Here is a 23,839-nt window from a genome sequence, read left to right as displayed (position 1 = left end):
ATGTCCCTCTGTGCCCTAGAACATCCTTCAGCACTATCCACAACTCCACCGACCTTCATGTCATCCGCAAATTTACTAACCCACCCTTCTACACCCTCATCCAGGTCATTTATAAAAATGACAAACAGCAGTGGCCCCAAAACAGATCCTTGCGGTACACCACTAGTAACTAAACTCCAGGATGAACATTTGCCATCAACCACCACCCTCTGTCTTCTTTCAGCTAGCCAATTTCTGATCCAAAGCACTAAATCACCTTCAATCCCATACTTCCGTATTTTCTGCAATAGCCTACCGTGGGGAACCTTATCAAACGCCTTACTGAAATCTATATAAACCACATCCACTGCTTTACCCTCATCCACCTGTTTGGTCACCTTCTCGAAAAACTCAATAAGGTTTGTGAGGCACGACCTACCCTTCACAAAGCCGTGCTGACTATCGCTAATGAACTTATTTATTTCAAGATGATTATAAATCCTGTCTCTTATAACCTTTTCCAACATTTTACCCACAACCAAAGTAAGGCTCACAGGTCTATAATTACCAGGGCTGTCTCTACTCCCCTTCTTGAACAAGGGGACAACATTTGCTATCCTCCAGTCTTCTGGCACTATTCCTGTCGACAATGACGACATAAAGATCAAGGACAAAGGCTCTGCAATCTCCTCCCTGGCTTCCCAGAGAATCCTAAGATAAATCCCATCTGGCCCAGGGGACTTATCTATTTTCATACTTTCCAAAATTGCTAACACCTCCTCCTTGTGAACCTCAATCCCATCTAGCCTATTAGTCTGTATCTCAGTATTCTCCTCGACAACATTTTCTTTCTCTACTGTAAATACTGACGAAAAATATTCATTTAACGCTTCCCCTATCTCCTCTGATTCCACACACAACTTCCCACTACGATCCTTGATTGGCCCTAATTTAACTCTGGTCACTCTTTTATTCCTGATATACCTATAGAAAGCCTTAGGGTTTTCCTTGATCCTATCCGCCAATGACTTCTCGTGTCCTCTCCTCGCTCTTCTAAGCTCTCCCTTTAGATCCTTCCTGGCTAGCTTGTAACTCTCAAGCGCCCTAACTGAGCCTTCACGTCTCATCCTAACATCAGCCTTCTTCTTCCTCTTGACAAGCGCTTCAACTTCTTTAGTAAACCACGGCTCCCTCGCTCGACAACTTCCTCCCTGCCTGACAGGTACATACTTATCAAGGACACACAGTAGCTGCTCCTTGAATAAGCTCCACATTTCGATTGTGCCCATCCCCTGTAGTTTCCTTCCCCATCCTACGCATCCTAAATCTTGCCTAATCGCATCATAATTTCCTTTCCCCCAGCTATCATTCTTGTCCTGCGGTATATACCTGTCCCTGCCCATCGCTAAGGTAAACCTAACCGAATTGTGATCACTATCACCAAAGTGCTCACCTACATCTAAATCTAACACCTGGCCGGGTGCATTACCCAGTACGAAATCCAATGTGGTATCGCCCCTGGTTGGCCTGTCTACATAGTGTGTCAGAAAACCCTCCTGCACACACTGGACAAAAACTGACCCATCTAAAGTACTCGAACTATAGTATTTTCAGTCAATATTTGGAAAGTTAAAGTCCCCCATAACAACTACTCTGTTACTCTCGCTCCTGTCGAGAATCATCTTCGCTCTCCTTTCCTCTACATCTCTGGAACTATTCGGAGGTCTATAGAAAACTCCCAACAGGGTAACCTCTCCTCTCCTGTTTCTAACCTCAGCCCATACTACCTCAGTAGACGAGTCCTCAATCGTCCTTTCTGCCGCCGTAATACTCTCCTTGATTAACAATGCCACACCCCCCCCTCTTTTACCATCTTCTCTGTTCTTACTGAAACATCTAAATCCCGGAACCTGCAACATCCATTCCTGTCCCTGCTCTACCCATGTCTCCGAAATGGCCACAACATCGAGATCCCAGGTACCAACCCATGCTGCAAGCTCACCCACCTTATTCCGGATGCTCCTGGCGTTGAAATAGACACACTTTAAACCAGGTTCTTGCTTGCCAGTGCCCTCTTGCGTCCTTGTAACCTTATCCCTGACCTCACTACTCTCAACATCCTGTACACTGGAACTACAATTTAGGTTCCCATCCCACTGCTGAATTAGTTTAAACCCCCCTGAAGAGCACTAGCAAATCTCCCCCCCAGGATATTGGTACCCTTCTGGTCCAGGTGAAGACCATCCTGTTTGTAGAGGTCTCACCTACCCCAGAAAGAGCCCCAATTATCCAGGAAACCAAAACCCTCCCTCCTACACCATCCCTGCAGCCACGTGTTCAACTCCTCTCTCTCCCTATTCCTCACTTCGCTACCACGTGGCACGGGCAACAACCCAGAGATAATAACTCTGTTTGTTCTCGCTCTATGCTTCCACCCTAGCTCCCTGAATTTCTGCCTTAAATCCCCATCTCTCTTCCTACCTATGTCATTGGTGCCTATGTGGATCACGACTTGGGGCTGCTCCCCCTCCCCCTTAAGGATCCCAAAAACACTATCCGAGACATCACGAACCCTGGCACCTGGGAGGCAACACACCAACCGTGAGTCTTTCTCGTTCCCACAGAACCTCCTATCTGTTCCCCTAACTATGGAGTCCCCAATGACTAATGCTCTGCTCCTCTTCCCCCTTCCCTTCTGAGCAACAGGGACAGACTCTGCGCCAGAGACCTGTACCCCATTGCTTACCCCTGGTAAGTCGTCCCCCCCAACAGTATCCAAAACGGTCTACCTGTTGTTGAGGGAAACGGTCACAGGGGATCCCTGCACTGCCTGCTGGTTCCCTCTCCTTCCCCTGATGGTAACCCATCTACCTACTTCTTTTACCTGAGGTGTGACTACCTCCCTATAATTCCTCTCAATAACCCCCTCCGCCTCCCGAATGATCTGAAGTTCATCCAGCTGCAGCTCCAGTTCCCTAACGTGGTTCTCGAGGAGCTGGAGTTGGGTGCACTTCCCGCAGATGCAGTCAGCAGGGACACTCTTGGCGACCCCTACCTCCCACATTCTGCAGGAGGAACATACAACTGCCTTAACCTCCATTCCCACTATTCTAAATTCCCAACAAATCTACTGAAAAACCCCCCACAAAAAAGTCAAAACTTGTTAGGTTAGCAATCCGACGGACAGAACTTTTTTTTTTTGTTTAGAGGAGGAGAATGGGTGGGAGACACTACCCGAGTAGTGTTTCGGGTAAAGCAACCGCCCAAATATGTAACCTCACTTACCCAGCAGTCCCGCGTGCGCTCCGCCTATACACGAGAAATGCTCTGCTCCCGCTGTTCTCTCTCTCTCTCATGTCCTTGTTTATAAGTCACTGAAAGCCAACATACAGGTGCAGCAAGGAAATAGGAAGGAAAATTGTATATTGGCCTTTATTGCAAGAGGATTTGAGTCCAGGAGTAACAAAGTCTTGCTACAATTGTTTAGAACCTTGGTGAGACCGCACCTGGAGTATTGTGTACAGTTTTGGTCTCCTTACCTAAGGAAGGATATACCTGTCATAGAGGGAGTTCCATAAAGGTTCTCCAGACTGAGCCCTGAAATAGTGAGAGGGGGAAGGGTTCTAGAACCAGGGGACACAGTTTCAGAATAAGGGGTAGGATATTTAGGACTGAGATGAGGAGGAATTTCTTCACACAGAGGGTGGTGAATCTTTGGAATTCTGTCCCCCAGAGTGCTTTGGAGGCTCAGTCATTGAGTATGTTCAAGACTGAGATCGATAGATTTGTAGATATTAAAGATATCAAGGGATCGGGGGATAATACAGGAAAATGGTGTCGAGATAGACGATCTGCCATCATCTAGTTGAATGGCAGAGCAGGCTCGAATAGCCGAACAGGCTAATCCTGCTCCTATTTCCTATGTTCCTAATACGAGTCTGAATGGGGTAGAGGAGAAAGTGATCTCGGGGAACAGATAGATAAATCATTAAAAGCAACAATGCAAGTTAATAAAGATATTAAAAAAGCAAACCAAGCCCTGGTGTTCTTAGGAAGGGGCAATAAATGCTGGCCTATCCAGTGATGCTCACATCCCATGAACGAAAAAAAAATCTAGTGGGATCGAATTGAAAAAGAGAAGTTATGTGAAACTTGTATAGAACCTTGGCTCGACCACACTTTTTTTTTAGAGATACAGCACTGAAACAGGCCCTTCGGCCCACCGAGTCTGTGCCGACCATCAACCACCCATTTATACTAATCCTACACTAATCCCATATTCCTACCACATCCCCACCTGTCCGTATATGTCCCTACCACCTACCTATACTAGGGGCAATTTATAATGGTCAATTTACCTACCAACCTTGATGTGCAGTTCTGGTGTCCATATCATAAAAAAGGTTATAAAAGTACCAGAGAAGGTGCACAAAATATTTACAAGAATGATGCCAGAACTGAGAGGTTATAAGTATGAAGAAGAGCAGAACAGGCTGGGTCTTTTCTCCAGGAAAGAGAAGGCGAAGGGGTGAGCTGATAGAGGTCTTTAAAATTATCAAGCAGCTCAATAGAGTAGATGGAGAGGAGCTGTTTCCCTTGTGGTGTAGTCCGAAACTAGTGCTTATAAGTATTAGATTGTGATTAATAAATTCAATCGGGAATTCAGGAGAAACTTCTTTATCCAGCAAATGGTGAGAATGTGGAACATGTTACCACAAAGAGTAAGCATTTAAGGGAAAGCTAGATAAATGAATGAGGGAGAAAGGAATAGCAAGGTTTGCTGATAGAGTTAGATAAAATAGGGAGGGAGGAGGCTCATGTGGAGCATAAACACTGACATAGATCAGTTGAGCCGAATGGCCTATTTCTGTGCTGTCCACTTGATGTAACTCGATGTAAATTTTTCCCTGCATACCTCCCTGTTAAGTTACATCTGCCGCATGGGAACATCACCACCTGCAGGTTCCCCTTCAAGCCATCCTGACTTGGAACAATATCACCGTCCCTTCACTGTCGCTGGGTCAAAATCCTGGAACTCCCTTCCTAACAGCACTGTGGGTGTACCTACCTCACATGGACTGCAGCGGTTCAAGAAGGCAGCTCACCACCACCTTCTCAAGGGCAATTAGGGATGGGCAATAAATGCTGGCCCACATCCCTTGAACAAATAAATAATAAAAAAGACTCCACTATTTACTAACTGCCAACTTGAAAATGCCCAATTGCTTCCAGTCCATTAACCAATCATCTATCCATGCCAATACATTATCCCAATTCCATGAGCTCTTATCTTGCCAATTAACCTTTTTTGTGGCACTTTTTGGAAATTCAGGTATACTACATCTACGGATTCCTCTTTATCTACCCGACTAGTTACATCCTCAAAAACCTCTAATAAATTTGTCAAACAGTATTTCCCTTCAGTAAAACCATGCTGACTTGTTCTAATCAGACTATGCTTTTCTAAGTGCATTGTTAAGACTTCCTTAATAATAGTTTCCAGCATTTTCCCAATGACTGATGTTAGGCTAACTGGTCTGTAGTTCCCTCCTTTCTTGAAAAGCTGTGTCACATTTGCCAACTTTCAATCTGATGAAACGGTCCCCAGATCTAAGGAAGTTTGGAAAATCATGCCCAGCACATCCATTATATCTGCAGCTATCGCCCAGGGATTTGTCACATTTTAGCTCCTTAAGTTTATCCAATACTTTTTCTCTGCTGATATTAATTTCCTTAATATCCTCACTCATAGGTTACTATCTATTTCTGGTATGAAACTTGTGTCTTTGAAGACAGACACAAAATACTTGTTTGGTGTCTCTGCCATTTCCTCATTCCCCATGATAATATCTCTTGTTTCTGCTTCCAAGGGAAACATGTTTACTTTAGCTACTCTCTTTTTGATATTGTTACAAGAGTACTTTTAATGTAAAATATGTTTCAAGGACTCATAGTTGAATTATGGACATCGATTCATCTGGAAGCTTGAAGAGATGCTGAACTTTGTGTTTTTTTAAAAGAAGTTGCCAGAAGATTCCTGGATTTGGCTTTTAAACACGTGTTACTGGAAGGTACCTGTCTGTGGATAATCACCCAGCAGGGTTATATTTTGACTTGGGGAGATGTTTACAAAGAAGTGACAGGTTAAGATTTGTGGAGATCAGAAGACTTGACTTCTGGACTGTTTTTAGTTTCAGTTTGAACTGTTACAAAAGACAGTTGGGTTTTTCCTGCCAAAAGAAGATGACCCAGCTCTCCCTCTATTGGAAATAAATCCTGCAGACAGTGTGTCAGTTTCATATTTTCAACTGTATTTGAAGAAATGCCGAGTATCGAATATGTGGGAATTGAAGCCCTTGTTGCTGCATTTCTGCTGTAAGACCAATCTGAAACCACTGTAGCTGCATTTCTTGGAAAGCCTACCCAAACTGATCTTCAACATCACCTGGAAAGAACTGTTCTAGGAAGATCCCAGTGACAACTGTTTATATGCATTAAGGATGCCAAACCAAAAGTGAAGGACATGTATTCAGCCTAAGTGGGTTTTTTTTGTTTTCACTGTAACAGTGCTATATACAAAAATCCCTTTTATTTTTCCCAGGTACCCGATGTGTGTGTATGTGCATGAGGGCTTAAGATATTTCAATTTGTGTGTATGTTTTACTTCATTATTTGTTAAGACTGGTTTTATAATAAACTGATCATTTTGTTGTTTATTAAAAAACCTGGTTGGTGTGTTTTATTCTGGGAAAAATAGAGTCTATGATTGACCGTATCGGTAAGTGGGAAATTTTAAATATATGTTGTGACCTGTGGAGAAGTGGGACTAGAATAAACAGTGCACTCCTCCTGCCTCAGCCATAACAATATAAAAGCTCTGATATTTTTTTTTATGTTACTGGATAGTTTTATATTCCCAAGTCAGAAGGTGTGTGACTCGGGAACTTGCAGGTGGAGGTATTCCTACGTGCCTGCTGCTCTTGTCCTTCTAAATGGTAGACGTCACGGGTATGGGAGGTGCTGTTGAAAAAGTGTCTGTTGAGCTTCTGTTTTTTTGACATTTCTTTACACTGTTGTATATCCTTATCTTCAGTTTCACATTACCAACAATCTTCAGCAGCTGCAGCCGAGAGGACTTGAGGCGGAATCTGCACTTCGGTGCAGGAATGTGTCTGTACAACCTGCCAAGACTGGACCTGCTGGTTGGGGGCCCGAAGTGTGGCAATCTGTACCTGGAGAAAGGCGAGGAGTGTGACTGCGGCAAACCCGAGGTAGGGAGGAACCAGGCGAGGGCTGATGTGAAAGGGCTCCTTGTGGGGACCAACTGATGGGATTTCTCCAGCTGAATGTCATGGCCAGTCAGAAACTTGTATTTTTCTTTCCTATGAAATAGCAGTGAGAGTAAATGTAGGATTGGTTCCAAATTGAATTTCAGATTCTAACTCTGATAATGTGGTTTAGATTTTCTTTTACCAACACAAGACTTGAAGTGATAATTTGTGACTGTATTGGAGGAACACATGGGCCCTGATATTAATGTAAAGCAGTAAAGGGGATTTGTACAGGCAAAACCCAGAGGAAAACCTGAGTGGGTAAGATTCTCTGATTTAAACTTGATTGACTGATTAACGCTTTCCTTGTGGGTTTTGCACATTCAAGTTGTGCAGTGGGTGTGATGAGAGGAGGTGTTTAACATGGAATCACCAAGAGCAAGGCCAGCACCCAGATTCAGTGATGCTTGCCTTGAATTACTGCTGGGTGGCATCGTGAGAAGGAAGGATATACTTTTACCAGCATTAAGCCCTCCATCGTGTTGTGTAGCACAACCACTGTCCCAAATAGCATAGATTCAGAACAGATCGAGCAGCTCAAAACTGGGCATCCATGAGGCGCTGTGGGCCATCAGCAGCAGCAGAATTGTACTCAACCTCAATCTGTAACCTCATGGCCTGGCATATCCCCCACTCTACCATTACCATCAATCCGGGGGAACAGCCCTGGTTTAATGAGGAGTGCAAGAGAACATGGTAGAAGCAGGAGCAGGCATAGCTGTAAATGAAGTGTCAATCTGCCAAGCCTTAACAGGTTGATGAAGGCTGCTGTCTGGTCTCTGGGAGTCTTGATAGCCATATGCAAGCAGTCGATGAGACGCTGGACCTGGGGGAAATCCAACAATGGCTCCCAATGCTATAGCCCTCTCAGCCTGTCTGTCTGGATTGGTGTGGAAGCGTACATATTGGCTGGCCCTCTTGAACAAAGAACAAAGAACAGTACAGCACAGGAACAGGCCATTTGGCCCTCCAAGCCTGCGCCGATCTTGATGCCTGTTTAAACTAAAACCTTCTACACTTCCGGAGACCGTCTCCCTCTATTCCCATCCTATTCATGTATTTGTCAAGATGCCTCTTAAACGTCGCTGTCGTACCTGCTTCCACCACCTCCCCCGGCAGCAAGTTCCAGGCACTCACCACGCTCTGTGTAACGAACTTGCCTCACACATCCCCTCTAAACTTTTCCCCTCGCATCTTAAACCTATGTCCCCTAGTAACTGACTCTTCCACCCTGGGAAAAAGCTTCTGACTATCCACTCTGTCCATGCCGCTCATAACTTTGTAAACCTCTATCATGTCACCCCTCCACCTCCGTCGTTCCAGTGAAAACAATACGAGTTTATCCAACCTCTCCTCATAGCTAATGCCCTCCAGACCAGGCAACATCCTGGTAAACCTCTTCTGTACCCTCTCCAAAGCCTCCACATTCTTCTGGTAGTGTGGCGACCAGAATTGCACGCAATATTCCAAGTGTGGCCTAACTAAGGTTCTGTACAGCTGCAGCATGACTTGCCAATTTTTATACTCTATGCCCCGACCGATGAAGGCAAGCATGCCGTATGCCTTCTTGACTACCTTATCCACCTGCGTTGCCACTTTCAGTGACCTGTGGACCTGTACGCCCAGATCTCTCTGCCTGTCAATACTCCTAAGGGTTCTGCCATTTACTGTATACTTCCCACCTGCATTAGAACTTTCAAAATGCATTACCTCACATTTGTCCGGATTAAACTATATCTGCCACTTCTCCGCCCAAGTCTCCAACCGATCTATATCCTGCTGTATCCTCTGACAATCCTCATCACTATCTGCAACTCCACCAACCTTTGTGTCGTCCGCAAACTTACTAATCAGACCAGCTACATTTTCCTCCAAATCATTTATATATATTACGAACAGCAAAGGTCCCAGCACTGATCCCTGCGGAAGACCACTAGTCACATCCCTCCATTCAGAAAAGCACCCTTCCACTGCTACCCTCTGTCTTCTATGACCGAGCCAGTTCTGTATCCATCTTGCCAGTTCACCTCTGATCCCGTGTGACTTCACCTTTTGTACCAGTCTGCCATGGGGGACCTTGTCAAAGGCTTTACTGAAGTCCATATAGATAACATCCACTGCCCTTCCTTCATCAATCATCTTTGTCACTTCCTCAAAAAACTCAATCAAATTAGTGAGACACGACCTCCCCTTCACAAAACCATGCTGCCTCTCGCTAATAAGTTCATTTGTTTCCAAATGGGAGTAAATCCTGTCCCGAAGAATCCTCTCCAATAATTTCCCTACCACTGACGTAAGGCTCACCGGCCTATAATTTCCTGGATTATCCTTGCTACCCTTCTTAAACAAAGGAGCAACATTGGCTATTCTCCAATCCTCTGGGACCTCACCTGTAGCCAATGAGGATGCAAAGATTTCTGTCAAGGCCCCAGCAATTTCTTCCCTTGCCACCCTCAGTATTATAGAGTAGATCCCATCAGGCCCTGGGGACTTATCTAGCTTAATGCTTTGCAAGACACCCAACACCTCCTCCTTTTTGATAATGAGATGACTGAGACTATCTGCACTCCCTTCCCTAGACTCATCATCCACCAAGTCCTTCTCTTTGGTGAATACTGATGCAAAGTACTCATTTCGTACCTCGCACATTTCCTCTGGCTCCACGCATAGATTCCCATCTCTGTCCTTGAGTGGGCCAACCCTTTCCCTGGTTACCCTCTTGCTCTTTATATACGGATAAAAAGCCTTGGGATTCTCCTTAATCCTTCTTCCTCACAGGAACATGCTGGTCCTGGATTCTAATCAACTGACATTTGAAAGACTCCCACATGTCAGATGTTGATTTACCCTCAAACAGCCGCCCCCAATCTAAATTCTTCAGTTCCTGCCTAATATTGTTATAATTAGCCTTCCCCCAATTTAGCACCTTCACCCGAGAACTACTCTTATCCTTATCCACAAGTACCTTAAAACTTATGGAATTATGGTCACTGTTCCCGAAATGTTCCCCTACTGAAACTTCGACCACCTGGCCGGGCTCATTCCCCAATACCAGGTCCAGAATGGCCCCATCCCTAGTTGGACTATCTACATATTGTTTCAAGAAGCCCTCCTGGATGCTCCTTACAAATTTTGCCCCATCCAAGCCCCGAGCACTAAGTGAGTCCCAGTCAATATAGGGGAAGTTAAAATCACCCACCACTGCAACCCTGTTACCTTTACATCTTTCCAAAATCTGTCTACATATCTGCTCCTCTACCTCCCGCTGGCTGTTGGGAGGCCTGTAGTAAACCCCCAACATCGTGACTGCACCCTTCCTATTCCTGAGCTCCACCCATATTGCCTCGCTGCATGACCCCTCCGAGGTGTCCTCCCGCAGTACAGCTGTGATATTCTCCTTAACCAGTAATGCAACTCCCCCACCCCTTTTACATCCCCCTCTATCCTGCTTGAAGCATCTAAATCCTGGAACATTTAGTTCCCAATCCTGCCCTTCCCTCAACCAAGTCCCTGTAATAGCAACAACATCATATTTCCAAGTACTAATCCAAGCTCTAAGTTCATCTGCCTTACCTGTTATACTTCTTGCATTGAAACAAATGCACTTCAGACCACCAGTCCCGCTGAGCTCAGCAACATCTCCCTGCCTGCTCTTCCTCTTAGTCCTACTGGCCTCATTTACTATGTCCTCCTCATTTATTTCACTAGCTGTCCAACTGCTCTGGTTCCCATCCCCCTGCCACACTAGTTTAAACCCTCCCGAGTGACGCTAGCAAACCTTGCAGCCAGGATATTAGTGCCCTTCCAGTTTAGATGCAACCCGTCCTTCTTGTACAGGTCCCACCTGTCCCAGCAGAGATCCCAATGGTCCAGATATCTGAAACCCTCCCTTCTACACCAGCTGCTCAGCCACGTGTTTAGCTGCACTATCTTCCTATTTCTAGCCTCACTGGCACGTGGCACAGGGAGTAATCCAGAGATTACAACCCTAGAGGTCCTGTTTTTCAACTTACTACCTAACTCCCTAAACTCCCTCTGTAGGAACTTGTCACTCTTCCTGCCTATGTCATTAGTACCGATGTGTACCACAACCTCTGGCTGTTCACCCTCCCCCTTCAGAATGCCCTTTGTCCGTTCAGAGATTGGTGACCATCTTGATGCAGTGTTGAGCCTCAAACTGGGAGATCCCAATGATATCCCCAGAAAATCTCTGGAATGATCCTGAGGTGTAGAAATTCAGCACTATTGTGACCTTCAGCGCAACAGGCACTGGGTGCTCACCCCTTCCCATAGGGCTCAGCTCGTCCTCTAATATGACACACAGCTCAGTGAGTGCCTCCCTGGAGAGATACAGTCTTCAGTGACATTTTTACTTCATCATTTGCAGGAAGCTGAGCTCTGACAGTAGAGCCTCTGTGGTGGGTAGCATCATCTGCGTACAAGAGGCTGTTCCATGCCCCGCGATGCCTTCCTCGTCTGGGCTCATGATCCTAGTTCCCCTCTATTTGCTGTTGCTCCTGGTGGCTGCAGCTCTCTCCCTCTCTGATGCTTCTCTTTCCTAGAGGTCTCAGAGCCTGAGTGAATGGGGCACATAGCAAACAGCTGTACTCAGTTCTCTGGGCCTCCTCCCCCAGCTTAATCTGTACATATAAGTGTCAAGTTAACGGGGACACTGAACCAGAATACCTCTGCTATGCGAGCCAAGTTTATCTTTGCTCCCGATTGCTACTGCCACTGTTTACTCCATTTCACACACCCGACCAGGCCACGCTACCTCTCACAATGGCTGCTGACTGCAACCAACACTGACCTTTCACCGAGCTTCTGCCTTGTTGTAGCTGGTGAGGCTCTGAAGCTCCATTGTTCCCATGCGACCCTCGTGAAATGGAAAAACCGGGTAAAATCGCTGTTAATTGCCCATTTAACAGGCTTAATTACGTCCCTGCTGCATTGCAGTGCAACCTCCTCCTGCCAGCCTGGCCAACTTTGGTAAAGTCCACTCACAACGTAAACACATCGCCTTTTGCCGTCATTTCCCCATCCCTGCTGCCCCAGCATGTCTCCAGAGTGCTGAGAAAATCCTGGTTTATGACTCTGCGACTCTCAATCCAATCCAGCTAATTAACGCAGCATCTTAATCATCAGCAAAGTGATGGAAGCAGTTGTTCCCAGTTCTATCAAACAGCACTTATTCAACAACAACTGCATTGTGAGCAGCGAATACTGTATACTAAATTGAAGGAAGTACAAGTAAATCACTGCTTCACCTGGAAGGAGTGTTTGGGGCCTTGGATAGTGAGGAGAGAGGAGGTAAAAGGGCAGGTATTAGACCACCTGAGATTGCATGGGAAGGTGCCGTGGGAAGGGGATGAGGTGTCGGGGGTAATGGAGAAGTGGACCAGGGTGTCACGGAGGGAATGATCCCTTCGGAATGCTGACAGCAGAGGGGAGGCATCATGCTGGAGGTGGCGGAAATGGCGGAGGATGATCCTTTGGATATGGAGGCTGGTGGGGTGGAAAGTGAGGACAAGGGGAACCCTGTCACGGTTCTGGGAGGGAGGGGAAGGGGTGAGGGTAGAGGTGCGGGGAATGGGTCGGACATGGTTGAGGGCCCTGTCAACCACAGTGGGGGGAAATCCTCGGTTGAGGAAAAAGGAGGTCATACCAGAAGCACCGTCATGGAAGGTAGCATCATCAGAGCAGATGCGTCAGAGATGGAGAAACTGGGAGAATGGAATGGAGTCCTTACAGGAGGCAGGGTGTGAAGAAGTGCAGTCCAGGTAGCTGTGGGAGTCGGTGGGATTATTACAAATATTAGTAGACAACCTATCCCCAGAGATGGAGACAGAGAAGTCGAGGAAGGGAAGTGTTGGAGATGGACCATGTAAAGGTGAGAGAAAGGTGGAAATTAGAAGCAAAGTTGATAAAGTTTTCTAGTTCGGGGCGGGAGCAGGAAACGGCACCGATCCAGTTCGGGAAGTGCCTGAGTAGGACTGGAACAAGGAATGTTCGACATATCCCACAAAAAGACAGGCATAACTAGGACCCATGCGGGTACCCATAGCAACACATTTTACTTGAAGGAAGTGGGTGGAGTTGAAGGAGTTGGATTTGAATGGTTTGGTTGAGTGGGCGGAAAATTGACAAATGGAATTCAATCGAGAGAAGTGTGAGGTAATGCATTTGGGGAGGGCAAACAAAGCGAGGGAATCCACAATAAACGAGTGGACACGAAGAGGGGTAGAAGAAGTGAAAGACCTTGGAGTGCATGTCCACAGGTCCCTGAAGGTGGCAGGACTGGTAGATAGAGTGGTGAAGAAGGCATATGGAATGCTTTCCTTTATTGGCCGAGGTATAGAATACAAAAGCAGGGATGCAATGCTGGAACTGTATAAAACGCTGGTTAGGCCACAGCTGGAGTATTGCGTACAGTTCTGGTCACCACATTACAGGAAGGACATAATTTCTCTGGAGAGAGTACAGAGGAGATTTACAAGAATGTTGCCAAGGCTTGAAAATTGCATCTATGAGGAAAGATTGGATTGGCTAGGGTTGTTTTCCTTAAAACAGAGGAGGCTGAGGGGTGATTTAACTGAGCTGAACAAAATTATGAGGGGCCTAGATAGAGTAGACAGGAAGGACCTGTTTACCCTAGTGGAGAGGTCAATTACCAGGGGCACAGATTTAAGGTGATTGGTAGAAGGATTAGAGGGTACATGAGGGAAATCTTTTTCACCCAGAGGGTGCTAAGTGTCTGGAATTCACTGCCAGGAATGGTGGTGGAGGCAGAAACCCTCAAAACATTTAAAAGGTACCTGGACATGCACCTGAAGTGCTGTAACCTGCGAGGCTACGGACCAGGTGCTGGAGGGTGGGATTAGATTGTATGGCTAGATTTTTCAGCCGGCACAGACATGATGGGCTGAATGGCCTCCTTCTGCGCCACGATGTTTTGATGGTTCTATGGCAGGAGAAGTTGTTCAGTATAAGAACAAGTTCAGCCAGGCGGAGGAGGGTGGTGGTGGATGGGGACTGGATGGCCTCTGTTCAAGGAAGAAGCAGAGAACCCTCAAACCGTCCTGGTGGAGGATGGAGGTGTGGAGAGATTGGTCGTTCATAGTGAAGAGGAGGTGGCCAGGAAACTAGAAATTGTTGAAATGACGTAGGGCATCAGAACAGTCATGGATGTAGGTGGGAAGAGACTGGACAGGGGAGAAAGGATAGAGTCAAGATAGGAAAAAATAAGTTCAGTGGGGCAGGAACAGGCTGAAACAATGGGTCTGCTGGGACAGTCCTGTTTGTGGATTTTGGGAAGGAGGTAGAAGCGGGTTGTCTGAGGTTGTGGGACTATGAGGTTGGAAGCTGTAGAGGGAAGATCTCCAGAGGAGATGAGGTCAGTGAGAGTCCTGTGGACAGTTGCTTCATGTTCTAGCTGCCCTACCCAGAGATGCCCACATCCCACGAATTAATAAAAAAAGACCTACACACTAACCTTTAGCGATTCCTGCACGAGGACACCCAGATCCTTCTGTATCTCAGAGCTCTGCAATCTCTCACCATTTAGATAATATGCTTCTTTTTTATTCTTCCTGCCAAAGTGGACAATTTCACACTTTCTCACATTATACTCCCTTTGCCAGGTCTTTGCCCACTCACTTAACCAATCTCCATCCCTTTGTAGCCTCCTTATGTCCTGTTCACAACTTACTTTCCTACCTATCTTTGTGTCATCAGCAAATTTAGCAACCATACCTTCTGTCCCTTCATCCAAGTCATTGATATAAATTGTAAAAACTTTATGCCCCAGCACAGATCCCTGCGGCACACCACTCGTTACATTTTGCCAAACAGAAAATGACCCATTTATGCCTAGTCTCTGTTTCCTGTTACCTAATCAATCTTCTATCCATGCCAAAATGTTACCCCTACACCATGAGCAATAACCTGCAATAACCTTTGATGTGGCATCTTATCAAATGCCTTCTGGAAATCTAAGTACAGTATATCCACCAGTTTCCCTTTATCCACAGCACATCTTACTTCTTCAAAGTGTAAAATATCCAAATTTGCTGTCAATAAAAAGATAGGTGAGAGGGCATGTTGTGATGAGGACATAAGGAATCTGCATGGGGATATAGATAGGTTGAGTAAGTGGACAAAAACTTGGCAGATGGAGTTTAATGTAGGAAAGTGTGAGGTCATGAACTTTGGTAGGAAGAATAAAAAGACAGACTATTATTTAAATGGAGAGAGACTCCAAAAAAGGGCAGCACAGAGGGATCTGGGTGTTCTTGTACATGAAACACAAAAGAGTTAGCATGCAGGTGCAGCAAGTAATTAAGAAGGCAAATGGAATTTTGGTCTTTATTGCGAGAGGGTTAGAGTTTAAAAATAGGGAAGTCTTGTTACAACTGTACAGGGTGTTGGTGAGGTCACACCTGGAGTACTGTGTACAGTTTTGGTCCCTGTATTTAAAGAAGGATATACTGGCATTGGACGCAGTTCAGAAAAGGTTCACTAGACTGATTCCTGGGATGAAGGGATTGTCTTATCAAGAACTGCTAAACAGGTTAGGCCTTTATTCATTAGAGTTTAGAAGAATGAGAGGTGATCTTGTTGAAACATATAAGATTTTAAGGGGGCTTGACAGGGTAGATGTTGAGAATATGTCTCCACTAGTGGGGGAATCTCAAACTAGGGGATATAGTTACAGAATAAGGGGTCACACATTTAAAACTGAGTTGCGAAGGAATTTCTTCTCTCAGAGGGTGGTGAATGTCTGGAATTCTCTACCTCAGAGAGTTGTGGAGGCTAGGTCACTAAATGTATTTAAAAAGGAGGTAGATAGATCTTTGAAATATAGGGAGTTGAGGGCTACGAGGAGCTGACACGAAAGAGAAGTTGAGGTCTGGGGCAGATCAGCCATGATCTTATTGAATGGAGGGGCAGGTTTGAGGGGCCAAATGGCCTACTCCTGCTCCTATTTCTTATATTCTTACATAACTCCAATAAATTGGTCAAACATGATTTCCCTTTCACAAAACCATGTTGACTCTGCCTGATTACCTTGAATTTTTCTAAATGCCCTGCTATACCGTCTTTAATAATAGCTTCTAACATTTTCCCTAAGACAGATGTTAAGCTAACTGGCCTGTAGTTTCCTGCTTTCTGTCTCCCTCTCTTATTGAATAAAGGAGTTACATTGGCTTTTTTCCAATCTAAAGGAACCTTCCTTGAATCTCAGGCATTTTGGAAAATCAAAACCAATGCATCAACTATCTCACTAGCCACTTCTTTTAAGATACTAGGGTGAAGTCCATCAGGACCCGGGGACTTGTCAGCCCACAGCTCCAACAATTTACTCAGTACCACTTCCCTGGTGATTGTAATTTTCTTGAGTTCCTCCCTCCGTTTCATTTCCTGATTTACAGCTAATACTGGGATGTTACTTGTATCCTCTATGGTGAAAACCGATGCAAAATACCTGTTCAATTCATCTGCCATCTCCTTATTATCCATTATTAATTCTCCAAATTCACTTTCTATAAGACCAATGCTCACTTTGTTAACTCTTTTCTTTTTTAAATGTCTGTAGAAACTCTTACCATCTGCCTTTATATTTCTTGCTAGCTTTCTCTCATACTCTAATTTTTCCCTCCTTATAAATCTTTTAGTTGTTCTTTGTGGCTTTTTATATTCTGTCCAATCTTCTGACCTGTCACCCATCTTTGTGCAATGATATGCTTTTTCTTTAAGTTTGATATTATCTTTAAGTTTTTTAGCTAACCATGGATGGTGGGTCCTCAGCTTGGAATTTTTCTTTCTCGTTGGAAAGTATCTATTTTGTGTATTCTGAAATATCCCTTTATATGTCTGCACCTGCATCTCTATTGACCTATCCCTTAACCTAATTTGCTAGTTCACTTTAGCTCTGCTTTCATGCCCTCAAAATTTCCCTGATTTAAATTTAAAATACTAGTCTTAGACCCACTCTCCTCTCCCTCAAACTGAATATAAAGTTCAAACATATTGTGATCGCTGCTTCCTAGAGACGCATTCACTATGAGGTCATTAATTAATCCTATCTCATTGCACAATCCCAGGTCTAGTATAGCCTGCTCTCTAGTTGGCTCCACTACATGCTGGACCTCCAACAACCACAACTATCTTCCTTTGCGCTAGGTATTACTCCAGCCAGCGGAGGGTTCTCCCCCTGATTCCCATTGACCTCAGTTTTTCTCGGGCTCCTTGATGCCATACTCGGTCAAATGTTGCCTTGATGTTAAGAGCAGTCACTCTCACCTCACCTCTTGAGTTCAGCTCTTTTGTCCATGTTTGAACCAAGGCTGTAATGAGGTCAGGAGCTGAGTGGCCCTGGCGGAACCCAAACTGAGTGTCAGTGAGCAGGTTATTTTTGAGCAAGTGCCACTTGATAGCACCATCGAGACCCCTTCCGTCACTTTGCTGATGATCAAGAGTAGACTGATGGAGTAGTAATTGGCCGGGTTAGATTTGTCCTGTTTTTTGTGTGCAGGACATACCTGGGCAATTTTCCACATTGCCGGGTAGATGTCAGTGTTGTAGCTGTACTGGAACAGCTTGGCTCGGGACACGGCAAGTTTTGGAGCAAAAATCTTCAGTACTATTGCCGGAATATTGTCAGGGCCCATAGCTTTTGTAGTATCCAATGTCTTCAGTCGTTTCTTGATATCACGCGGAGTGAAGCAAATTGGCTGAAGTCTGGCATCTGTGATGCTGGGGACTTCAGGAGGAGGCCGAGATGGATCATCCACTCGGCATTTCTAGCTGAAGATTGTTGCAAATGCTTCAGTCTTATCTTTCGCACTGATGTGCTGGGCTCCCCCGTCATTGAGGATGGGGATATTTGTGGAGCCACCTCCTCCAATTAGTTGTTTAATTGTTTCCCATGATTCACGACTGGATGTGGCAGGACTGCAGAGCTTAGATCTGATCCGTTGGTTGTGGGATCGCTTAGCTCTGTCTGTCGCATGTTGCTTCCGCTGTTTGGCATTCAAGTAGTCCTGTGTTGTAGCTTCACCAGGTTGACACCTCATTTTTAGGTGTACCTGGTGCTGCTCCTGGCATGCCCTCCTGCACTCTTCATTGAACCAGTGTTGGTCTCCTGGCTTGATGGTAATGGTAGAGTGGGGGATATGCCAGGCCATGAGGTTACAGATTGTGGTTGAGTACAATTCTGCTGCTGCTGATGGCCCACAGCGCCTCATGGATGCCCAGTTTTGAGTTACTAGATGTGTTCGAAATCTATCCCATTTAGCACAGTGATAGTGCCACACAACACGATGGAGAGTATCCTCAATGTGAAGGCGGGACTTCGTCTCCACAAGGACTGTGCGGTGGTCACTCCTAACAATACTGTCACGGACAGATGCATCTGCAGCAAGCAGATTAGTGAGGACGAGGTCAAGTATGTTTTTCCCTCTTGTTGGTTCCCTCACCACCTGCCACAGACACTGTCCCTCTTTAAGCCATGTTTCTGCAATAGCTATGATATCATACATGTCTGTCTGTGCCCTCAGATCCTCTGCTTTATTTGCTATACTCCTTGTATTGAAATAGATACCCTTGAGCATTGCTAAACTCTTTTTTTATTTTCTAACCTTTGTTTCTTCTGTCTTCCAGACTCATCCATTAACTTTCTGCCTTCCATTTTCATTTTCAATTTTATCCCAGCTGAGTCTGCACTCAGGTCCCCATCCCCCTGCCAAACTAGTTTAAATCCTGTCCAACAGCACTAGCAAAACATCCCGCACGGAACTCAGTCCCGGCTCTGTTTAGGTACAAGCCCCATCTCTCCCAGAACCAGTCCCAATGTCCCAGGAATCTAAAGCCTTCCCTCCTGCACCATCTTTCCAGCCACGCATTCATCTGTCTTATCCTTCTATTTCTATACTCACTTGCGTGCGGCACTGGATGTAATCCGGAGATTACTACTTTTGAGGTCCTGCTTGCTAATTTCTTACCGAGCTCCCTAAATTCTGACTGCAGGACCACCTCCCTCTTTCTACCTATGTCGTTGGTTCCGATGTGGACCACGACTGCTGGCTGTTCACCCTCCCCCTTCAGGATGCTCTGCAGCCGCTCAGTGACATCCTTGACCCTGGCACCAGGGAGGCAACACACCATCCTGGATTCACTTCTGCAGCCACAGAAACACCTGTCTGTTCCCCTGACTATTGAATCACCGATCACTATGGCTCTTCCAGTCTTCCCTGTACCCCCCTGTGCAGCTGAGCCACCTGTGGTGCCATGGACTTGGCTCTGGCTGCACTCCCCAGGTGAAGCATCACTTTCCTCAGTATTCAGACCTGTTGGAGAGTGAGATGTACTCAGGGGTCTCCTGCACTACCTGCCTGATTCTTTTTGACTGACTGGTGGTCACCCATTCCCTCTCTCTCTGCATAGTCTTAATCTGTGGAATGACCACATCTATAAATGCAATCCACATAGCTCTCATCCTCATGAATGCACTGCAGTGTCGCCAGCTGCCGTTCAAGTTCCAAAACCCGGAGCTCAAGCTTCTGCCGATGACGCTTCCTGCACATTTGAGGAAATTATTTTTCACCCAGAGGGTGGTTGGAATCTGGAACACACTGCCTGAAGGGGTGGTAGAGGCAGGAACCCTCACAACATTTAAGAAGTATTTAGATGAGCACTTGAAACACCACAGCATACAAGGCTGCGGGCCAAGTGCTGGAAAATGGGTTTGGAATACATAGGTGCTTGATGGCCATCACAGACACGATGGGCCGAAGGACCTATTTCTGTGCTGTATAACTCTATGACTCTATGGTTATCCAGGATTCGAGAAGGGTCCTAGAGCTTCCACATAGCACAGGAAGTGCACTCCAGAGGTTGGAGCAGCCCCACCATTCCTCTATCTACTAGATAATAAACCTTGCTACTGCAATAAAATCCGGCTACTAATGAATACCATGAGTTAAAAATAAAAGTAAACACCAAAACTCAATGGTATAAGTGTATGACCCGTCTTAAAGGAGGAAAGGGATCTTGAGATTCAGAGAGGTTTAGTGAGGAAATTCCAGAGGTTAGGGCCTTGGCAGCTGAAGGCACAGCTGCCCCAGTGGAGCAATTAAAATCAGGACGCTATTAAAATCAGGAATCTGAAGAGGCTAGAATTGATGGAATGTAAAGATCCTGGGAATCTTTAACAGAGGTGAGAAGTCACGAAATTATTTGAAAAAATGGATGAGAATTTTAAAATTGTGGGAGCCAACAAAGCTCAGTGATCACAAGGGAAATGGGTGTGTGACACTTGGTGCTATTTCGGATACGGGCAGCAGAATTTTGAATTGCGTCAAAGTTATGGAGGGTAGAACTATGGACTTCAGCCAATAATGCCTTGGAATAGACCAGTTTTGAATCGGTAGGTCCTCTTACTATTTTGAAATTGCCGCCTCAGTAACAAGTATATTCTGTATTTGTTTTACCTTCAGGAATGTTCGGATTCCTGCTGTGAGCCATCGACCTGTAAACTCAAACCTGGTGCAAAATGTTCATCCACTGGTGCCTGCTGTAAGAACTGCAGAGTAAGATCTCATTGAGTCACTTTCCCCTGGGGGTGGGGGGGTGGATATTTACGCGGTGGGACCAGGAAGAAATTTGGAAATTAGCAGGTCCAATTGGTGACCCAAAACGCTCCCACCTCCGAACAAACGTGCCGGAGACGGGGTCAAAAACGGCAGTGGCTACCCATCCAACAGCAGTGAGTAGCGAATTAGGCTCAATAAGGAGCCAATTGGGGGCAGGTTTATAATGCCACCGGCATCTTCTTGATGGTGGACGTGCCTCCCAATGAGGCCGGAACCCAGCAGGTAAATGGAGATGGCCTCCCAGCAGCAGTCTGGGAGGTGGTGCGGGGGGGGGGGGGGTGCGGGGGGGTGGTGTAGAGGGATATAAATATAAAGCTGTTGGGATGAGAGGGCCACAGGCCATCCTATGGAGAGATTCCCCCTCTGGCACGATGACGTGACTGCTCCGGCCCTGAATTCTCTTTGAATTTTCAGCCTTCTGCAGAGACCGCCTCCACTTTAAGGTGCCCCCGCAGCACCCATCTCTCGCAGTCAGGGTGCTGGCGGTCTGGAATTTCTGGCCCTCTGATTGGGCCTCCTGCCTCGGGATGGTGAACGCAGAAATAGCGGCTCCTAATTGGCCGCCTGCTGTAGAATCACAACACATGCAGCCAACCAACACCATTGGGTTTGGAATCCACATTCGCTTTTGGCTTCAGAAGAATTTCAAAGATTATGGATGGGCAGCTGCAACGTGTTATTTGGAATTCCTGTGCCATCTGGGAACTTCAGGACACTTCATGGCCCCTGGATGACCACATGTGTAGGAAGTGTCTCCAGCTGTTTCAGCTTGAGCTCAGAATTCACCTGGCATGCATCGGACACCCTCTTTTATTGTTTCATAGAAAAAGAACATAGAAAATAGGAGCAGGAGTAGGCCATTCGGCCCTTCGAGCTTGCTCCGCCATTCATTATGATCATGGCTGATCATCCAAATCAGTAACCTGTTCCCGCTTTCCCCCCATACCCTTTGATCCCTTTAGACCCAAGAGCTATATCTAACTCCTTCTCGAAAACATACAATGTTTTGGCCTCAACTGCTTTCTGTGGTAGCGAATTCCACAGGCTCACCACTCTAGGGGTGAAGAAATTTCTCCTCATCTCAGTCCTGAAAGGTTTACCCCGTATCCTTAGACTATGACCCCTGGTTCTGGACTCCCCCAGCATCGGGAACATCCTTCCTGCATCTACCCTGTCAAGTCCTGTTAGAATTTTATAGGTTTCTATGAGATCCCCCCTCACTCTTCTGAACTCCAGCAAATATAATCCTAACAGACTCAATCTCTCCTCATACGTCAGTCCCACCATCCCAGGAATCAGTCTGGTAAACCTTCGCTGCACTCCCTCTATAGCAAGAACATCCTTCCTCAGATAAGGAGACCAAAACTGCACACATTATTCCAAGTGTGGCCTCACCAAGGCCCTGTATAATTGCAGCAAGACATCCCTGCTCCTGCACTTGAATCCTCTCGCTATGAAGGCCAACATACCATTTGCCTGTTTTACCGCCTGTTGCACCTGCATGCTTACCTTCAGTGACTGGTGTATGAGAACACCCAGGCCTCGCAGCATATTCCCCTCTCTCAGTTTATAGCCGTTCAGATAATAATCTGTCTTCCTGTTTTTGCTACCAAAGTGGATAACCTCACATTTATCCACATTATACTGCATCTGCCATGCATTAGCCCACTCACTCAACTTGTCCAAATCACCCTGAAGAGTCTCTGCATCCTCCTCACAACTCACCCTCCCACCCAGTTTTGTATCATCTGCAAATTTGGAAATATTACATTTAGTTCCCTCATCTAAATCATTAATGTATATTGTGAATAGCTGGGGTCCAAGCACCGATCCCTGCTGTATCCCACTAGTCACTGCCTGCCATTCGGAAAAAGACCCGTTTATTTTCTAGCCATCGCAATACACTCCCCCCAATCCCATGCACTTTAATTTTACATGCTAATCTCTTATGTGGGACTTTGTCGAAAGCCTTCTGAAAGTCCAAATAAACCACATCCACCGCTCCCCCTCATCAACTCTACTAGTTACATCCTCGAAGAATTCTAGTAGATTTGTCAAGCATGATTTCCCTTTCGTGAATCTATGCTGACTCTGTCCGATTCTACCACTGTTCTCTAAGTGCTCTGCTATAAAATCTTTGATAATGGACTCTAGAATTTTCCCCACTACCGACGTCAGTCTGACTGGTCTATAATTCCCTGCTTTCTCTCTACCTCCCTTTTTAAATAGTGGGGTTACATTAGCTACCCTCCAATCTGCAGGAACTGTTCCAGAGTCTATAGAATCTTGGAAGATGACCGCCAATGCATCCACTATTTCTAGGGCCACTTCCTTAAGTACTCTGGGATGCATACCATCAGGCCCTGGGAATTTATCGGCCTTCAATCCCATCAATTTCCCCAACACCATTTCTCTACTCTTACTGATTTCCTTCAGTTCCTCCCTCTCACCCATTCCCCTCCTGCCTGTGGAGTCTGAGCCTGCGGTGAAACCACATACGTGCCTATCAATGATACCCTCCGCCTCACGGACGCTCCACAGTGTCCCCAGCTGCCGCTCCAGCTCCGAAAACTGGGCTTCCAGGAGCTGCAGCTGGAGTCACTTCCTGCACACGTGCTGGTCCCGGGCGCTGGAATTGTTCCCGGTTTCTCACATAGAGCATGAGAATCACACCCTGGCTTTGAGCTCTCCTGCCATGACTTAACCCTTTAAATTAAACCTTTTGGAAGATGCTTCATATCAAGTAATATCAATTACTCTATAATCCTTAACTTTATCTCCCTCATCATCCAGGGAGCCCTGCTGTTGGTTCCCTTACCTTTCACCTTTGTTGGAATGTTCCTATCCTGTACCTGAAGCATCTCTTCCTTACAGATA

General features: G+C 45.9%; 1 protein-coding gene across 5 annotated transcripts in view; it reads left to right on the top strand.

The window, feature by feature from the left end:
• LOC137367113 (disintegrin and metalloproteinase domain-containing protein 12-like) overlaps positions 1-23,839 on the top strand; it is a 544,479-nt gene that overhangs the window by 280,841 nt on the left and 239,799 nt on the right. For all 5 annotated transcript variants that reach the window (XR_010973684.1, XM_068028577.1, XM_068028570.1 and 2 more), the window contains exons 12-13: positions 7,073-7,250; positions 20,807-20,899. Coding sequence is in view for 4 of the 5 variants with exons in the window: in XM_068028577.1 (XP_067884678.1) it covers positions 7,073-7,250; positions 20,807-20,899 (271 nt within the window). In the remaining variant the exon portion in view is untranslated. The remainder of the gene's footprint in view (positions 1-7,072; positions 7,251-20,806; positions 20,900-23,839) is intronic.

This window comes from Heterodontus francisci, chromosome 1 (assembly GCF_036365525.1).
Source record: "Heterodontus francisci isolate sHetFra1 chromosome 1, sHetFra1.hap1, whole genome shotgun sequence".
Taxonomy (NCBI): Eukaryota; Metazoa; Chordata; class Chondrichthyes; order Heterodontiformes; family Heterodontidae; genus Heterodontus; species Heterodontus francisci.
The sequence above is the reverse complement of the archived record's forward strand: the minus strand, read 5'-3'. Positions and strand labels throughout refer to the sequence as shown.